At 39.5% G+C, this 14,643-nt stretch overlaps 3 protein-coding genes across 3 annotated transcripts; 1 reads left to right on the plus strand and 2 right to left on the minus strand.

Annotated features, from left to right (window-relative positions):
- Positions 1–2,178: 2,178 nt before the first annotated feature.
- LOC127641794 (uncharacterized) lies at positions 2,179–5,668 on the plus strand. Its single transcript, XM_052124652.1, has 4 exons — positions 2,179–2,440; positions 3,157–3,392; positions 3,496–3,680; positions 3,831–5,668. The coding sequence occupies exons 1-4, from the start codon at positions 2,185–2,187 to the stop codon at positions 4,603–4,605; spliced, it is 1,452 nt and encodes a 483-aa protein (XP_051980612.1). The 5' UTR covers positions 2,179–2,184; the 3' UTR covers positions 4,606–5,668.
- Positions 5,669–7,517: 1,849 nt separating this feature from the next.
- On the minus strand, positions 7,518–11,568 carry LOC127641796 (uncharacterized). Its single transcript, XM_052124654.1, has 9 exons — positions 11,556–11,568; positions 11,379–11,488; positions 11,121–11,291; positions 10,689–11,029; positions 10,289–10,599; positions 8,732–8,909; positions 8,241–8,413; positions 7,940–8,154; positions 7,518–7,663 (listed from the first exon to the last, which is right to left on the minus strand). Exons 2-6 carry the CDS (start codon positions 11,409–11,411, stop codon positions 8,737–8,739), a joined length of 1,029 nt encoding a protein of 342 aa, XP_051980614.1. The 5' UTR covers positions 11,412–11,488; positions 11,556–11,568; the 3' UTR covers positions 7,518–7,663; positions 7,940–8,154; positions 8,241–8,413; positions 8,732–8,736.
- LOC127641793 (uncharacterized) lies at positions 11,542–14,245 on the minus strand. The gene is made up of 7 exons (XM_052124651.1): positions 13,995–14,245; positions 13,513–13,635; positions 12,428–12,681; positions 12,257–12,346; positions 11,870–11,992; positions 11,681–11,758; positions 11,542–11,604 (listed from the first exon to the last, which is right to left on the minus strand). Exons 1-7 carry the CDS (start codon positions 14,140–14,142, stop codon positions 11,542–11,544), a joined length of 879 nt encoding a protein of 292 aa, XP_051980611.1. The 5' UTR covers positions 14,143–14,245.
- Positions 14,246–14,643: the final 398 nt, after the last annotated feature.

Here is a 14,643-nt window from a genome sequence, read left to right on the forward strand (position 1 = left end):
GCTGGCAGATGTTTTGCAATCTTTGGGGGAGAGGTATGAGCAGGCCAGCTGACAGTCTTGCCTGGGCCCGGGACAAGATAATCTTAGATGGCCCCCCCCCATGCCCAGATCTCTCCTTTTCCCTTGCTCTTCCTCTCCTGTTCCCCTCCTCTGCTCTTCCTCTCCTGTTCCTCTCCTCTGCTCTGTGCATTTTGGGCACTTTTTGTGTGAAATCATATTCATTTTTTGTCCATCAAAAGTGTGCTTTCACTTTTAATTAAGCATGAGCAGCGCAGCAAAAATAGACTCGGATCTGGCCCATTATCTGTTCACCGATGCCAACAGTGACGCATTTCAGCCGGCTTTTTATTTCTCATCTCCATAAATATATCTAGTAGTAAAGCTAATGCAAGGGCTAGAAATCAATGAATTCTTTGCTAATACTTCCTCGTCATCACGGAGAGCGCAGTTCGCACCGCTTTCTCCTTTCCACAAGCGCGTGCTCTCCCGTGGCGTCTGTCGTTGCTATGCAACAATGAACTTGCGCGCCTGTAAAAACGAGCGCGCCGCGTCGCTATTATGAGCTAATATCCAAAATATTTCCATATGTGTCTCTTTCCTCCTTTCTTATCAACAAGTGGATTTACAGCCACCACATCAGCAGCACTGCCGGTCGCAATGTCTCAGCACTTTTATGAAGAGGACGCAACTGCACGCGCTTCGGGCATGCACGCGCATCAAGTACCGGGTTTGAGAAAACCTGGTACCGTGGCGTGACGTTTAAAACAAAATTAGTACCGACTTGGTACCGAAGTACCGGGTCTTTGACAACACTTATAAACGTTGGCTGCGCTGTTTCTTACCTTGCTCTACGTTGACTTTACTAACGTTAGTTCCAGCTTCTCCGTCACCACCTTTTTGAAAATATTTGTTTAGGACATCTCGAAGGCCTCTCTTTTCTTTTCTTTTCTGAGCACCAGACTTGTGCTGACCGGACATTTTGATCGTAACGTTAGCCTACTGAACTTCAAATCAAATGACAACATCAAATTTTGATCAGTGGCCAAACCATTTTTGTTTTGGGGGTGGGCGGGGGTTCTTGACCACTATTTCAAGGACAATTAGGAAGAAAACAAATAAAAAGCTTTTATGTAACTCAAATATTAGATATTTTTTCCACAAATATGCCTATTTTATTTATTTTTTAACAATTATTCCATAATTTAATGAGGGCCCAGTTCTGGGCCCCCCTAACCTGGGCCCGGGACAACAGACCCGTTTGTCCCCTCCTGTCGGCGGGCCTGGGTATGAGACATGATTCAAAGTATGAGAGGAATCAGAAGAGAATGGAAATATCCTGTTCTGAAGGAGGAAAAGGCAGAAATGATAGAGAGACGATATCTGATTATTATCAAGCGAAACTTTACGATGACGCTTAAATCTCCTTTTCCTCTTCCAGACACGATGACCAGAGTTTAATATTCACTCGAATGTGACGCGACCAACAACTGGAGATATTTACATTCACCTACAGGACCTAGTAGAAACACACCACTGAAGGAGGAGCCAAAATCACATCACGTGTTTATTTCTTGTTCACTGTTTAAAATCTTGGAGTTTATTTCACTCAAATGAAACTTTTTTTTTCTATAGAGAAAAATTGCACAACTGAAAATATATACAATGTTTGTTTTAACGGCACAAAACAGCACAAACCGAGCACAAACAAAAGGCACCGTTTTGGGGCGATTTAGATGAGGTGGGGTGGAGAGTGACGTCACTCAATACAATGTTTGTTTTAACGAGCACAAACGAATGACACTATGGCAAGCCCTTTTAACATTTAAAAGCAAAGTTTGACTATCCGGAATTAACATTGTAGATATCAACAACGTCTTTCTGACTAGTCGTAATTACATTTTGGATAGTTGGAATTGTCATTCAAGATATCTGTAACGTAACTGTGACCAGTCGAATCTACAGATAGAGATATCTGTAATTCAGTTTTGACTAGACAAAACAGAATTACAGATATCTGCAATGACGTCATTGAAAACGACATTGAACTCGTCACACATCTTAAATGACAATATCAGATATCTGCAAATTATTGTGCATGACGTTGTGTAATTTCCCCTCCCCGCCGTAATAAAAAAAAGAAGTGGGTTCATTTCCTTATTTGAATGGAAGAAGAAAGAAGCTATCATGGCGTTGGCTGTAATAGAAAAAACCACCAGAAAATGGCATGAAATTGAACGAGCCCTTACACAGGGGTTTTGTGGAGAGAGAGAACGTCGTTCTTTTGAAAACTGTGAAAGAAATCTAGGAAGAATTGAACATTTGCTATCACCCGACACAAACAATGAACTCAAAAGCAGTTTGGCTCAACTGAAAACTCTAATAGACGCAAATTTCCATCCTGGGGAAGACCGACGTTTCTCTGTCAGGCGCATTAGTTCAGGTGAGTCTGTTTATCACTGCATTCATGTATTATCATGCATTAACGTTAAAGGGGAAATCTAGACTATATATTGGTCTCCAGAGGCTCACCCATAGCTGGTATAAGGGTTCACCGGCAGTTGCAAGCCGTGTTAATTTCGTCAACGATATGTTTTTACAGACGAAAACGAATATTTGAATCGTAACGTGCTCGGCGGAACATGAGTTGGCGCTTGATGCATGTCTCATAAAGTCGTTCAAAAACACACACACACACACACACACACACACACACACACACACGACCCGAAGCGTGCAGCCCTGCACAGACAGCTATACAGCGAGGACTGAATTGAGCTCTCTTTCGCGTCTTGAATGAACAAATACACACAACATTGTCTAAATGTCCGTTTTGGAGAGAATTCACGTAAACACAGTAGGTTATGTCTTTACAGAACGTACAGTTGTGAGAATATCGGATGTACATCAGTGCAATATTGAATCTGCACATTCGGTCTTAAAGTGACAGTACGCAATCAACCTAATGCCGTCTGTACACTTAAAATTAATCAAACAACAAAATAAAAAGAGAAGAGCATTCACTGCTCTTTAATATATTTAATAATCTAATCTAATAATGCAATTTCAATGCATTTATGAGAATTGGTATGCTGATATACTATAAATTACAAAAAATAAACATTCCAATGCTACTTAGTTGACTTTTTCTTTTTGTAGGGAGAAGAGGAAGACCCGCCATTGATGTTAGCAGAGAACACATTGAATTTCTGCTGAAGCAAGGCCATACAATAGCTAAAACTGCTGAAATTCTGGGATGCTCCTCATCATTTCTGTACAAGAAGTCAAAGTTGCTGGGTATACCTGTTAGAAGTATGCTGTCTGCAATAGATGATGGTGAACTTGAACAACATGTGAGGCAACTTCAGAGCCAATATCCTAATTCTGGAAATGAGGTAATTGGTGGTCTTTATCTTTAGGCTGTATTTAATTCAAATTTGTGTGCCATTGTTTTGTGAATATTATGTCAATTTAGACCTTTTCAAAAATCTGTTTCAGATGATAAGAGCCCTGTTGCGCGCACAGGGTGTGCTTGTTACACGGTCCATGGTGCGTGAGATGTTGACACGGGTGAATCCTACTGCTGCTGCAAGGAGATGGAGCCGGACAGTAGCAAGACGTGTTTATCATGTACCTTACCCCAATAGTTTGTGGCACATTGATGGGAACATGCGCCTCATAAGGTTATTACTAGATTTGTCATTATTTTTTATATTTTGAAAAGAACTTCAGCAAGTGAAAAACTGGAGTTTACAGCTATATTGTTTCCAGACTATAGTATATATTGTCAATAGGATTATCATTTTCAAGTAATATTTGTTTAACCTCTCTAGATGGGGCTTTGTGATTCATGGTGCAATTGATGGATACTCCCGTCTGATTACTTACCTCAACTGCAGCACAGACAATCGTGCCACAACAGTGCTTTCTCAGTTTTTGAAAGCAACATGCCTCTATGCCTTACCATCAAGAGTCAGATCTGACCATGGCGGTGAAAACATCCTTGTGGCTTTATTCATGCATCTAGTTCAAGGACTTGAACACAGAGGTTTCATAACCGGACAATCAGTTCACAATCAGAGAATTGAACGCCTTTGGCGTGATGTGTTTTTGCATGTGTTGCAGCAATTTTACCTTATGTTCTACTCCTTAGAGGATTCAGAGGTTCTAAACCCAGATGATGATCTCCACAGACTTTCACTGCATATTGTTTATCTTCCTGAGATTCAAAAAAGACTGGAGCAGTTTAGACAGGCCTGGAACCTCCATCCATTGCGAACAGAAAATAATCGCACACCGACTCAACTCTGGACAGAGGGCATGCTCAAAAACATTGCAACAGACAGCACAGCTGTCAACAATGTGTTTGGGGAAAATCCCTACAGCGACCAAAACATTGATGTCATCCTAGCGCAGTATGGAATTCAAGCACTGCCTACACTTGATGAGGAAGAGTTCCCAGCTGTTAATGTAGAGCCACTTCAACTCATCCTCACTCAGCAACAACAGACATATGTACACAATGCAATCCAACACATTTCTGATCTAAAGATAAAATATCAGGCTTGCTGTACTGCAATTGTTAGTATTTTGCAAACTCAGGTATAGTCCAAATTTCCAAGCCCAGAGACAAAAGTTTATTGGCTGCATATATTATCCAGAACGGAAAGACATTTTTACTTTCAACAGCTTTAAATAATATTTTCTGTTCAAATAAGGCAGTATGGGCAGTGCAGCTGCAGCTGATGGAGTTAAAGCAAGGTGTGCTAGATTTGTGAAACATCTTAAGGTTTAAATGGAATATGAATCAATAAAAAATATTTAAAAATGCATGAAAAAAAAATAATTCAATATGAATACTTGGGAAAAGTGGAAAAGGATCTCACTATTTAGAATGGGATTGAAAAGATGAATAAACTGGTAATGTTTTAAAAAGACATGGAATGTTTAATGGTTTGAATGAAGATTTTAGATTAACAGTTAATAAGGACAGAGGTTAAATGCCAAAAATACCTTTACATCAATCCACTAATCAGAACAGAGACATATGGGGACAGGTTACTATGGTAAGTATGGTATATTTCACAAATAAGGATGTGTTTGTTAATTAGTCGTATTATAACATGTACCCTTGATGCATTTAATTTAGATGGTCTTATTCTGACAATAGGTCCTTGGTGTGTATGCTGGCACATGTCCTTAGAGTGCACGTGTCATTAAAATACAGGATGCATTTCTTATAAAAATCCTTGAAAAACACTGAATATGTGGTACACTGAAATGTAGGTAAGGGGTGAAGTATGTGTGGTGAGGACACAAACGTTTGTCTCTTGAACAGAGATGTTTCTTAAAAGTTGAAGCACTCCATTCATAAACTGTGATAAGTGTTCAAGATATGAGAGGTCACTGGTGGTGTATGAAAGATACATGTTTTTTTTTTAATAGATAAGCAAGGGATCTCCCACCAATACCAATATTAATCAGTGAAGGACACGAAACATTGGTGGCAAGGGAAAATAACAAGACAGGGACCCCATTGGTCAGAGACAGTGGGTGAAAAAATAACAAAAGGTATATATATTTGAGAACCTAGAAAGATGTAGTTGGAACAGGCAGCTGACCGGTCTCATGTTTGTTGTTGGTCAATAAATTGAACTTTGGCATCTGGAACTGAAGACTCAGTTTTCTTACAACTTAAGAGTAATCCATCGAGATATTCCACGACATAAATTCAGTTAAGGTCAGACCTCTTCTGGTCAGACAGCAGCTTGCAGCTCATCAGCTTAATCAAAATGTACATAAGCCAAACATATTGGCTGTTATATCAAATTTATTGAATTAGAAGACCATTAAATCCTTAGATTCCCTTTATAAGCCTTCTATATTTCATTAGACCAACCTCCGTGTCACCATAGTAACCATGAATTATAAACTCAATAAAGGTCTTGTAAAACCTACAGAAATTAAAAATACATTAGCAACAAAAAGTGTGTGTAAATATAAGAAATGTTTTTCCTATATCTCAGCTTTGTTTACAAATTCCTTTTATGAGTGTCTAGTCAAACATCCGTTTCACATTAAGATTGAGTTGCAAGTCCCCCTTCAGCTCTGTGTGCATTGTATTCGTCTCCTATGTTAACATGTGTATTACAGAGACCATATGGAGTTCAAGGAATAGCGGAGCCCAACCCGGATCTTTACCAAATACCAACTTACTGTACATGATATCTATATGAAGTCATATGATCTTATTGGTTAAGACTATAAACTCCCCTTACTATTACAGCAAACATTTACATGCCATGTATTAGAAGGCTGAGCTACCTCCCCAGCGCTGGTCTTGTTATTTTGTATGGTTCATTCACAAATTAAAAGGACGGGGAGAAGCCACTTCAGTAGTTGGAAGACTTTTATTTCTAACAATATATAATCTAACTTATCTAACTCTGGGGAATATGGTGAATAAGATAAAGTCTCAAAAAGTTAACATGTTCCTTTAACTGAAAGTGCATGAGATTCTTAAATTAACATCTGAAGCAGTGACTTGCTTCTCTAACTCTAGGGGATACAGTGAATAAGCTAATCGACATCTCTTTACTCAAATGTATTGTGTAGTGTTTAATAAATATATAGTCCCAATATATACACATTTTTATTAAGACACTACACAATACATTCGAGTAAAGAAACGACTTTAGCTTATTCACTGTATCCCCATAGTTAGATAAGTTCATACATGCCCTTTTCATCTCCGTGCGTGCTGTGTCTGACACACCCACCGCTAGCCTAGCAAAGACTGGAAGTAAATGGCTCCAGTTAGCATACTGCTCCCAATAAGTGACAATAAAACATTTTACACAAACCGTATACACTGGGAACTATATTCTCAGAAGGTGAAGCACTGCTACTTGAAGTGATTAGCTCGCAGCGCCTGAGAAGCCCCGTGGTGAGCAGAGAGTTCACTCAGTGTTGTGCTAATCACTCTGCCCAAGTAGCAGTGCTTTGCCTTCTGAGAATATAGTTCCCAGTGTGTATACAGTTAAGATGGCTGTGTCTCATGACCTTGTTATTTGAACAGACTATACAAATCACAACATATATAGGAAAAATGTTGCTTTTATTTTCACTTATTGGGAGTAGTATGCTAACTGGAGCCATTTACTTCCAGTCTTTGTGCTAGGCTAGCGGTGGGTGTGTCAGACAGTTACAGCATGCACAGAGATGAAGAGGGCATGTATGGACTTCTTACTCTGGGGAATATGGTGAATAAGATAAAGTCCCAAAAAGTCAACATTTTCCTTTAACTGAAAGAGAACTGCATGAGATTCTAAAATTACCATTTGAACTAGTGACTTGCTTCACAGCATTCTGTGAAATAAACAAATAGCTCAGGTGAAAAATTAAATTTTCAAACAGTGACATCATACAAGTCCAAAGGTCGGAGCTTGCAAAATTCCCTCAATCATGTATCGTTTGAAGGCTTCATAGGAAGAGTGCAGCGGCAGGCTGAGTACAAGAATACAAGTATTTGCTTCTGGGAAGATTCTGTTCCCCTCATGAAGGAACTGAATTTGTGGACGGTTTGGAAATCCCAGTGGAGGCACTGTTGAGGCTCCTGATGTAAACTCCAATACATTCTCTAGGGTGACTGGACTGCATTCTCCTTCTGTAACACAAGTGGTGAGAACCGGTCATTCAGGCCCCATAAAAAAGGTTATTTTTTTTAGGCCACATCGCTCAGCCCTAGTCTTTTGTAGGTGTTACTTTGGAAGTTGCATTCTGAACAAATTTAAGGGAGCTACCCATGTTCACACAACTAGACTTCACAATGTCACCTCAACTATAGCATTATCAGAATTTATTTTCCTGCCAACCAGAACAAAATGCCCACTAATAATCGTACTTAAAGTCCATGTTATAACATGTTCAATAGATAGTAAACCTTCAATATCAATTAACCAGTCACGCCAAAAGCATATTGTCATGTTTTCTCTGGCTCTCCTGTTGCTGCCCTGCACAGAGAAGTCCACGTCAAATAAAGTGCATAGGTCCTTCGCCTGTAGTGGAATCTCCTCACTGACAAACATGTTGTAGAACACTGCCGGATTCTTCCTCAGCTCCACCAGTAAACCAAGGGTTTTTATCCCCTCTGTAAACCTATAAAAACATGTGACAATGTGTGAATCATCCTGGCCCAATGACGGTTCATTTTTTTGGACCGATAAGACAGGTGAGGCACTTACTGGTCCAGGGCAGTCGCCAATCTTCCATTGATGAAGAAGTCTGCAGCTGACTGGACAAGGGAGTCCTTCTCCTCCAGACTAGATACATATCTTAAGGCACCTATAATGCTGAGACTATCTGCTGCCTCTGCAATTGCACCGTTCGCCTCTCGGACTGTTGGTGCTTCCTGTATCTAAAAAGGAGACATAGACAGACTGAGTGAGCCCAAAATGAGATGTTTAAGCAATATAACACTCGCGTTCATGAGGATGTTGGTGGTTATTCTCGCAGCTGTGGTTCGGCCACACCCAACAGACTGAAGGCCAAGTGACAGGTAACCACAGCTGTGAGGATATCCACGAACATCCTCATGAACACCAGCCTATATTGCTTTTATACAGCAGTTCCACTTGCATCGAACACGTTTGAAGCGATTAATAAAAGATAGAAAGTTAATAGAAAATAGCTCTGTCACAGTACATTTAATGTATAACATCTTTCCCCTGCTTACTTTTATTAACTGTTCCCTGAAAGTATGGTCACTAACTTCATCCACTGTGGCCGGGGTGTTGGTATCCCACAGATTTGATGGAAAAGCCTTTCAGAAAAGAAGTGTGGACCGACTCCTCCATGGACCACACACACAGCAATCATTTTTGCCACCCACGTGTAAAGTTGTGTCTGCAAAGCTAAAATTAAAGCCATAACAGTAAAATATTGCTCTGCTGCAATGCTTAAATGTAATACCTTAAAGGTGCCCTAGAATGTGAAATTTAATTTATTTTGGCATAGTTAAATAACGAGTTCAGTACATGGACATGACAGAGTCTCAAACACCATTGTTTTCGCCTTTAAATCTCGTTTTTGAAAAACATCCCTGAAAAATAGGCGACGCAACAGTCGGGATCATTAATATGTATGCCTCAATATGTAGAATATTGAAAATAGTGTATACGCCAGACCATGTTCAATGCCAGGCGGAACGGTGCAGCCTAATCATCTGAAGTTCTGCAGGCGAAGAAACAAGCGAGGATCATGGGGAAAATGGTAGATAAAAATGTTATGTTCCAGGCTGTGCAGGGGATGAGAGGACTTTTCATACCCTTCTCACAGAAATGTCAACAGGTGTGGTTGACGTTTATGTAATCTGATACCACAGTTTAATTCGAAGTTGTTCGTTTGCTCTGCCTATTTCACCAACTTGTCCCAGGTTATTTTCTAACCTGGGACAAGATTAAGCAGGCTTCTCACAATGAATAAGTTATGTACCGAAAGCAAAGACCAATCTTTCCACACAGCACGAGTTTCTGGACACTTGCCAAACTCGTTATGAAAGCAATGACGCACGTTAAACTGCACAACGAAGCTCTTACTGCATGAACATAGTGTTTGCGTTAATGAAAGCATTAGTGTAGAATCTGCGTTGCAATAAGATCTTCAGTCTCGCAATCAGACTGTCATCTGCTTGCTCAATGCTCACAGAAACATTGTTATTGGAATAGATTTAAATACTTTAAACATCTCACGATTCGTTAATCTCGATAGCTGTATTAGTAAAAACGTATAATAGCTGTAGTAAAAGTATTCGAGAGAGTTTCACATGTAATACATAGCTATTTCACATGCAAGAATGTCAGCCAATCATAGCAGTGGCCGGTTACACAAAACCCCACAGCAGACACGCCCCTTCAAACCAGAGGCTAAAATCAGGCTAGGAAAAATGCCTTTTCTAAATTATGACTACTTTTGATCTAATAAAATAAGGGGAACCCAGAAAACATTATAAAATAACCCCATTCTAGGGCACCTTTAAAATACGTCATATTAGTGCTACATATTGTAAAATTGTGTCAGTACCGCAAAAGACCGAAGAAATGCAGAATTATGGAAAAATCCTAACCAAGAATTAACTAAATCAAGGCAAAATAAAAAAATAACCTGCTCAACCCAAAACAATAAACAAACCAGACAGGAGAAAAAGGAGCAGTCATTTTTAAATGAGTGTGTATACATTTATAAAATTCTGCCAGTTGAATGAGGACAGTTTTAAGAATTCTGGCTTCCCTACCTTGAGTATCAAGAGACAACTGCCGGTCTTTCTCATGTCCCTCAAAGATATTTGACTGGTGGACAGCCCTCATCAACAGCCTTAGGTACTCTCTTGTCGGTCCGCCTTCGTCAATTGCCCCTTCACCATTGTCATCTTCATCCACAAACACAACATCCAATTTTGCTTCAGGGTTGAAGAACCTACGCTTGAACGCCCGCAGACTACACAGTAAAACATTATCCCTGCACACATTTATTTGGTTGCTTGTTGGACAGAAGCTTACATCAACTCTGCTGACCATTTTCTTCAATATGGTCTGTAGATCAATCCTGTAACCAAAGTTCATGCATTTTATTTTGACCACCTGATTTAATGTAATAGTATATAGAAAATCAAAAAGTTAATGAGGAAAACATACTCATCCACAGGTCCTCCGAGGTGATGTGTTGATACAGGAGACTGATTTTGTGAAACTGTCTCATCTTGCTCATCAAGAATAATGATTGGTTCCTGGGCAGATCGAGGCAGTGATGGTTCATCATTAAGAACCAGGATTTCTTGTGGTTGTGAGAACAGAGTGAGCGGTGGCTGGGTGGAGGACTCAGACAGCAGTGAGTGGCTGGAGGGCTCAGAGAGACTTGGCTGGCTGGAGGGCTCAGAGAGACTTGGCTGGCTGGAGGGCTCAGACGGTGATGACTGACAATGAGATGTATGGAGTAAGGCATAAGCTCCATCATTTTGTTGATCTGAGAGAATTTCCTGAAGACAAACATGCACAATACATGAGCTTGCAAAACAAAACGCATTCCGTTTTCATTTGAGACAGGAAATAAAAATGCAACACATTTACCTGTACATCCTGATTTGAAAACCAAAGCACATATAGAGTTGAGGATGCTTTTATGCCATGGTCCATTATTGACCCAGAGGAACTGCTCTTAACTGATCTTGATGATGCGGCTTCTTGCACCACAAAGATTTCACTGGCAATCTCATCTTGTCCCACAAAGTCAAACAAGATCTAAAAAGATGTGAAAGTGTTACACCAGTCAAGTTTTACAACCCACTGAACCACCGAGAAGTGGTTCTCAATCTGAACACACATCACCTGGATTGGCTCCGACAAGCTGAATTTCCTCATATTGATGTGTCCATTTGGATATTTAAATTTGAGGGTTCCTCACATGCAGACATTCGCTGACGTCTTGCCTCAATAGCCTGAAATGTGATGTCTCATTAAAAAAAAATTCAGCTAGTTTATCAAACTAATATTACAAACACAAACCTTTCGACGTCTTTTCCTCACAGGCCTGATAGGCTAGTTTCTTCCTCTCCTATTAAAAGACCACATTAGAATGTATGAATTGTGTAAGAGAATGTAAATCCAAGGTCTATTTATGCAAGTATTACCTTCTCCTGATCCACTAAAAAGCTTTTATCATACTCCTGGTCTTGCTGGGCACGTATTGCTCGCCATTCTTGAAGAGCCTAAAGCAAAGCATTAATAAAAAATTAATTCAAAGATCACCATCAAATAGTACACGCACAATTAATAAACACTTTAAAGAATTGATTCTATAAAGTGTCAAAATTGGTTACCTGATTTGAAACCACACTTTGAGCTTGGGTCCTCTCAGCCATAGGCACAGTCTCATCTTGTACTGGAGCAATTGAGAGCGGTGGGAATGAATTAATGTATATGGCAGAGGATGTGGATGCCACCTGGCAGAACACAGAAAATCCAAATGACTTCCAGCAAGAACACACGTAGAGGAAACTGAATATATTAGAAAATATCCAGAAGTATAAAAATTACAAAAACTGTTATCCTAGGGAATGTTACTGCTCAAACACCACACAAAATAAATAAATACATCTTAATGCATATTAGAAAGACAATAAAAAGTTTGTGTTTTGCCACTTATCACTACAAAAGTACATAGTGCACAAAAAAATAATTTGATGTGCAATAATTTAAATATGGACCTGATCTGAAACCACTTGTGAGGTCTCTACTGCTGGAGCTGCGAGTGGTGGTAATGAATTCTGGGACATGGCAGAGGGTGGTGATGTTACCTGAGGGTAACTTCAGTTATGGCATAGACATTACAGAGAACATTTACATGATATAAATCCATGTTGTGTATAATTCCATACCTGCAAGACAGTGGCTCGTGGCACAATGTAAAGTCTGCTTTTGCCAACAACTGCTTTTAGTTCCTTCACAGAACTAACTTGTAATTTCTGGATCTTACGTCCTTTACCTGTCCTTGCCAATTCAAAGCCTACCAAATTTAAACTGATGCGAGGGTAGCTTTGGCAAACAAAGTTGTTCAATTCAGATAAACTCCAGTTTAACCCAATCTTTGAGTTGGTGCGTCCGGCCTCTGCTGACTCATGCACCGGTTTTCCTAAAAATGGTCATGTAAACATCAGTATAATCAGTTCCTAGTGGTAGAGTAACACATTCATTAGTTGCCAGCCACACACACACTCTTTCAGGACTCCTATCAGTCCTTAGAGATGTTGCCCTGACTCCTACAATGTTTGAGAAGTCTGTTTATAAGAGACAATAAGTTTCACAAATCAAGGCATCCAAACTGTGTCATTTTTAGACAAACCCCAAAGTGTTGCCAACCCCCAAAAAGTAGACCTGTATGACTACCACAGTTAACCGAAGATCATTTGGGGTTTCTACGAAGTTCACAGCTTTAAAACTAAAACCCCTCCTAAGAAAATTGTTTATGACTGAGAAGAGCCTGGTCTCACTCAAGGCCATCCCACATTTGAGCATATGTGAAAGAACATTAACATACGATATATATGGTGTAGCTTAGCTTCTGAATGCACCACCCAGATCCTCACACCAACCATAACCACCATTGACTAAATACAGAAAGCTGATGCAAAAGGATTCATTGGGAGGTATTCCTGGACACTCTCAAAGTGATGCCTTGGCATGAGAAAGTGTTGCAGGATGTAACTATTAAAATTGCTACATGGAAACGGTTATATAGGCATCAGAGTAAACTGCTCTACAATATCTCTTTAAAACAAATACTAAATGTATTTTAACAGTCAAATGTTTCCTAATATAGAGACAATATAACAAATGAAATCAAACAGGCTCAAGCTAACATAAAATTCAAAACAGCTCGTTCCATAGCCTTCTTTGGAAGAAGGTTAGATAGGGTGTAGAGTAAATAACACTCAATTCGTATGTGCTTCAATCTCACATTTACCTAATCCATGTTTAGCCAGTCCCTCAAGTTCTATTGTGGGGGGCAGAACACCATTATCTGGCCCTGGAAGGAGGAAAAGTTTTGCATGCCAAATAGGGTTTTCCCTGCGGCCACCAGATCCTCCTGTATACACAAATACCGGTGTCAGCAGTAATTCTTGGTTAAAATGTTCCCAGCACGACACAAAATTTATTCATTAGCATATTTTGAATATAGCCATTTTTATATATTTGCAGTAGTTCTAGCTGCTAATACCCCTAGCGAACCCATTCAAAAAGCCATTAGACCATAAATCTAAACAACCGCCAATCTTAAGTGCAGTTTGTCGTCAATATCATTTTAAACGAACTTGAATACATTCACAAAGAAGACCGTATAACTCATTTTAGCAGCCGTTTTGCTTTAGTTGGCATATTATTAAAAAGCTACCCCAAACTTCTGATAGCACATTAGCCATTCTGATGTTAAAAAAGAAAACTTACCCCCAACTCGATTAACTTGCCGGCGAAATAGTCGTCTTGTTGTGGAAAGTAATGAATCATCATTTCTCACTGCCAGCTCCTGTCTTGCACGGGCTGCAGCATTAAAAAGACGATTAAAAACTCCTTCGCCCTCTGGCTGCTCCGACATGGTGCTAATCAGTGCTAATTACAAGTTAACAGTTAACAGGTGCTATGTGATTTGATTATTTGAACAACAGCACGCTGGGCTCCCGCCTAAAGTGTGACGCGGGCCTAATTTGCATACAGATATCTCCAACGCCTTTTCGCCTAGTCAAAACTTTAATTCAAGATATCTGTAATTACATTTTGACTAGGCAGAATGAAAGTTACAGATATCTCAAATTTTAGATATCTCTAATCAAAATTCATTTCAAGATATCTATAAATTGATAATAGATATCTACAATTAAATTATGACTATCCCTAACTCCAGTTTGAGATATCTACAACGTTATTTTGACTAGTCATAATTCCAGTTACAGATATCTACAACATAATTTCGCCTAGTCAAAACTTAATTTAAGATATCTGAAAAGGAACATGTAGATATCTTGAATTGAGGTGAATTAAAGATATCTTGAACTGGAGTTTATGACTAGTCAGAATCAAATTGTAGATATCACAAACT

Source organism: Xyrauchen texanus, unplaced genomic scaffold (genome assembly GCF_025860055.1).
Source record: "Xyrauchen texanus isolate HMW12.3.18 unplaced genomic scaffold, RBS_HiC_50CHRs HiC_scaffold_173, whole genome shotgun sequence".
In the NCBI taxonomy this organism is placed as follows: domain Eukaryota; kingdom Metazoa; phylum Chordata; class Actinopteri; order Cypriniformes; family Catostomidae; genus Xyrauchen; species Xyrauchen texanus.

Coding starts and splice junctions, on each gene's coding strand:
- LOC127641796 (XM_052124654.1), bottom strand. CDS start 11,411: ATGAGGAAATTCAGCTTGTCGGAGCCAATCCAG. Junction 10,600..10,688: donor CTCGGAGGACCTGTGGATGA/GTATGTTTTCCT, acceptor CTTTGGTTACAG/GATTGATCTACAGACCATAT. Junction 8,910..10,288: donor GTTGTCTCTTGATACTCAAG/GTAGGGAAGCCA, acceptor CTTTAATTTTAG/CTTTGCAGACACAACTTTAC.
- LOC127641793 (XM_052124651.1), bottom strand. CDS start 14,142: ATGTCGGAGCAGCCAGAGGGCGAAGGAGTTTTTAATCGTCTTTTTAAT. Junction 12,347..12,427: donor CACGAGCCACTGTCTTGCAG/GTATGGAATTAT, acceptor AGTTACCCTCAG/GTAACATCACCACCCTCTGC. Junction 11,759..11,869: donor AAAGTGTGGTTTCAAATCAG/GTAACCAATTTT, acceptor GCTTTGCTTTAG/GCTCTTCAAGAATGGCGAGC.
- LOC127641794 (XM_052124652.1), top strand. CDS start 2,185: ATGGCGTTGGCTGTAATAGAAAAAACCACCAGAAAATGGCATGAAATT. Junction 3,393..3,495: donor ATCCTAATTCTGGAAATGAG/GTAATTGGTGGT, acceptor AATCTGTTTCAG/ATGATAAGAGCCCTGTTGCG. Junction 3,681..3,830: donor GGGAACATGCGCCTCATAAG/GTTATTACTAGA, acceptor TAACCTCTCTAG/ATGGGGCTTTGTGATTCATG.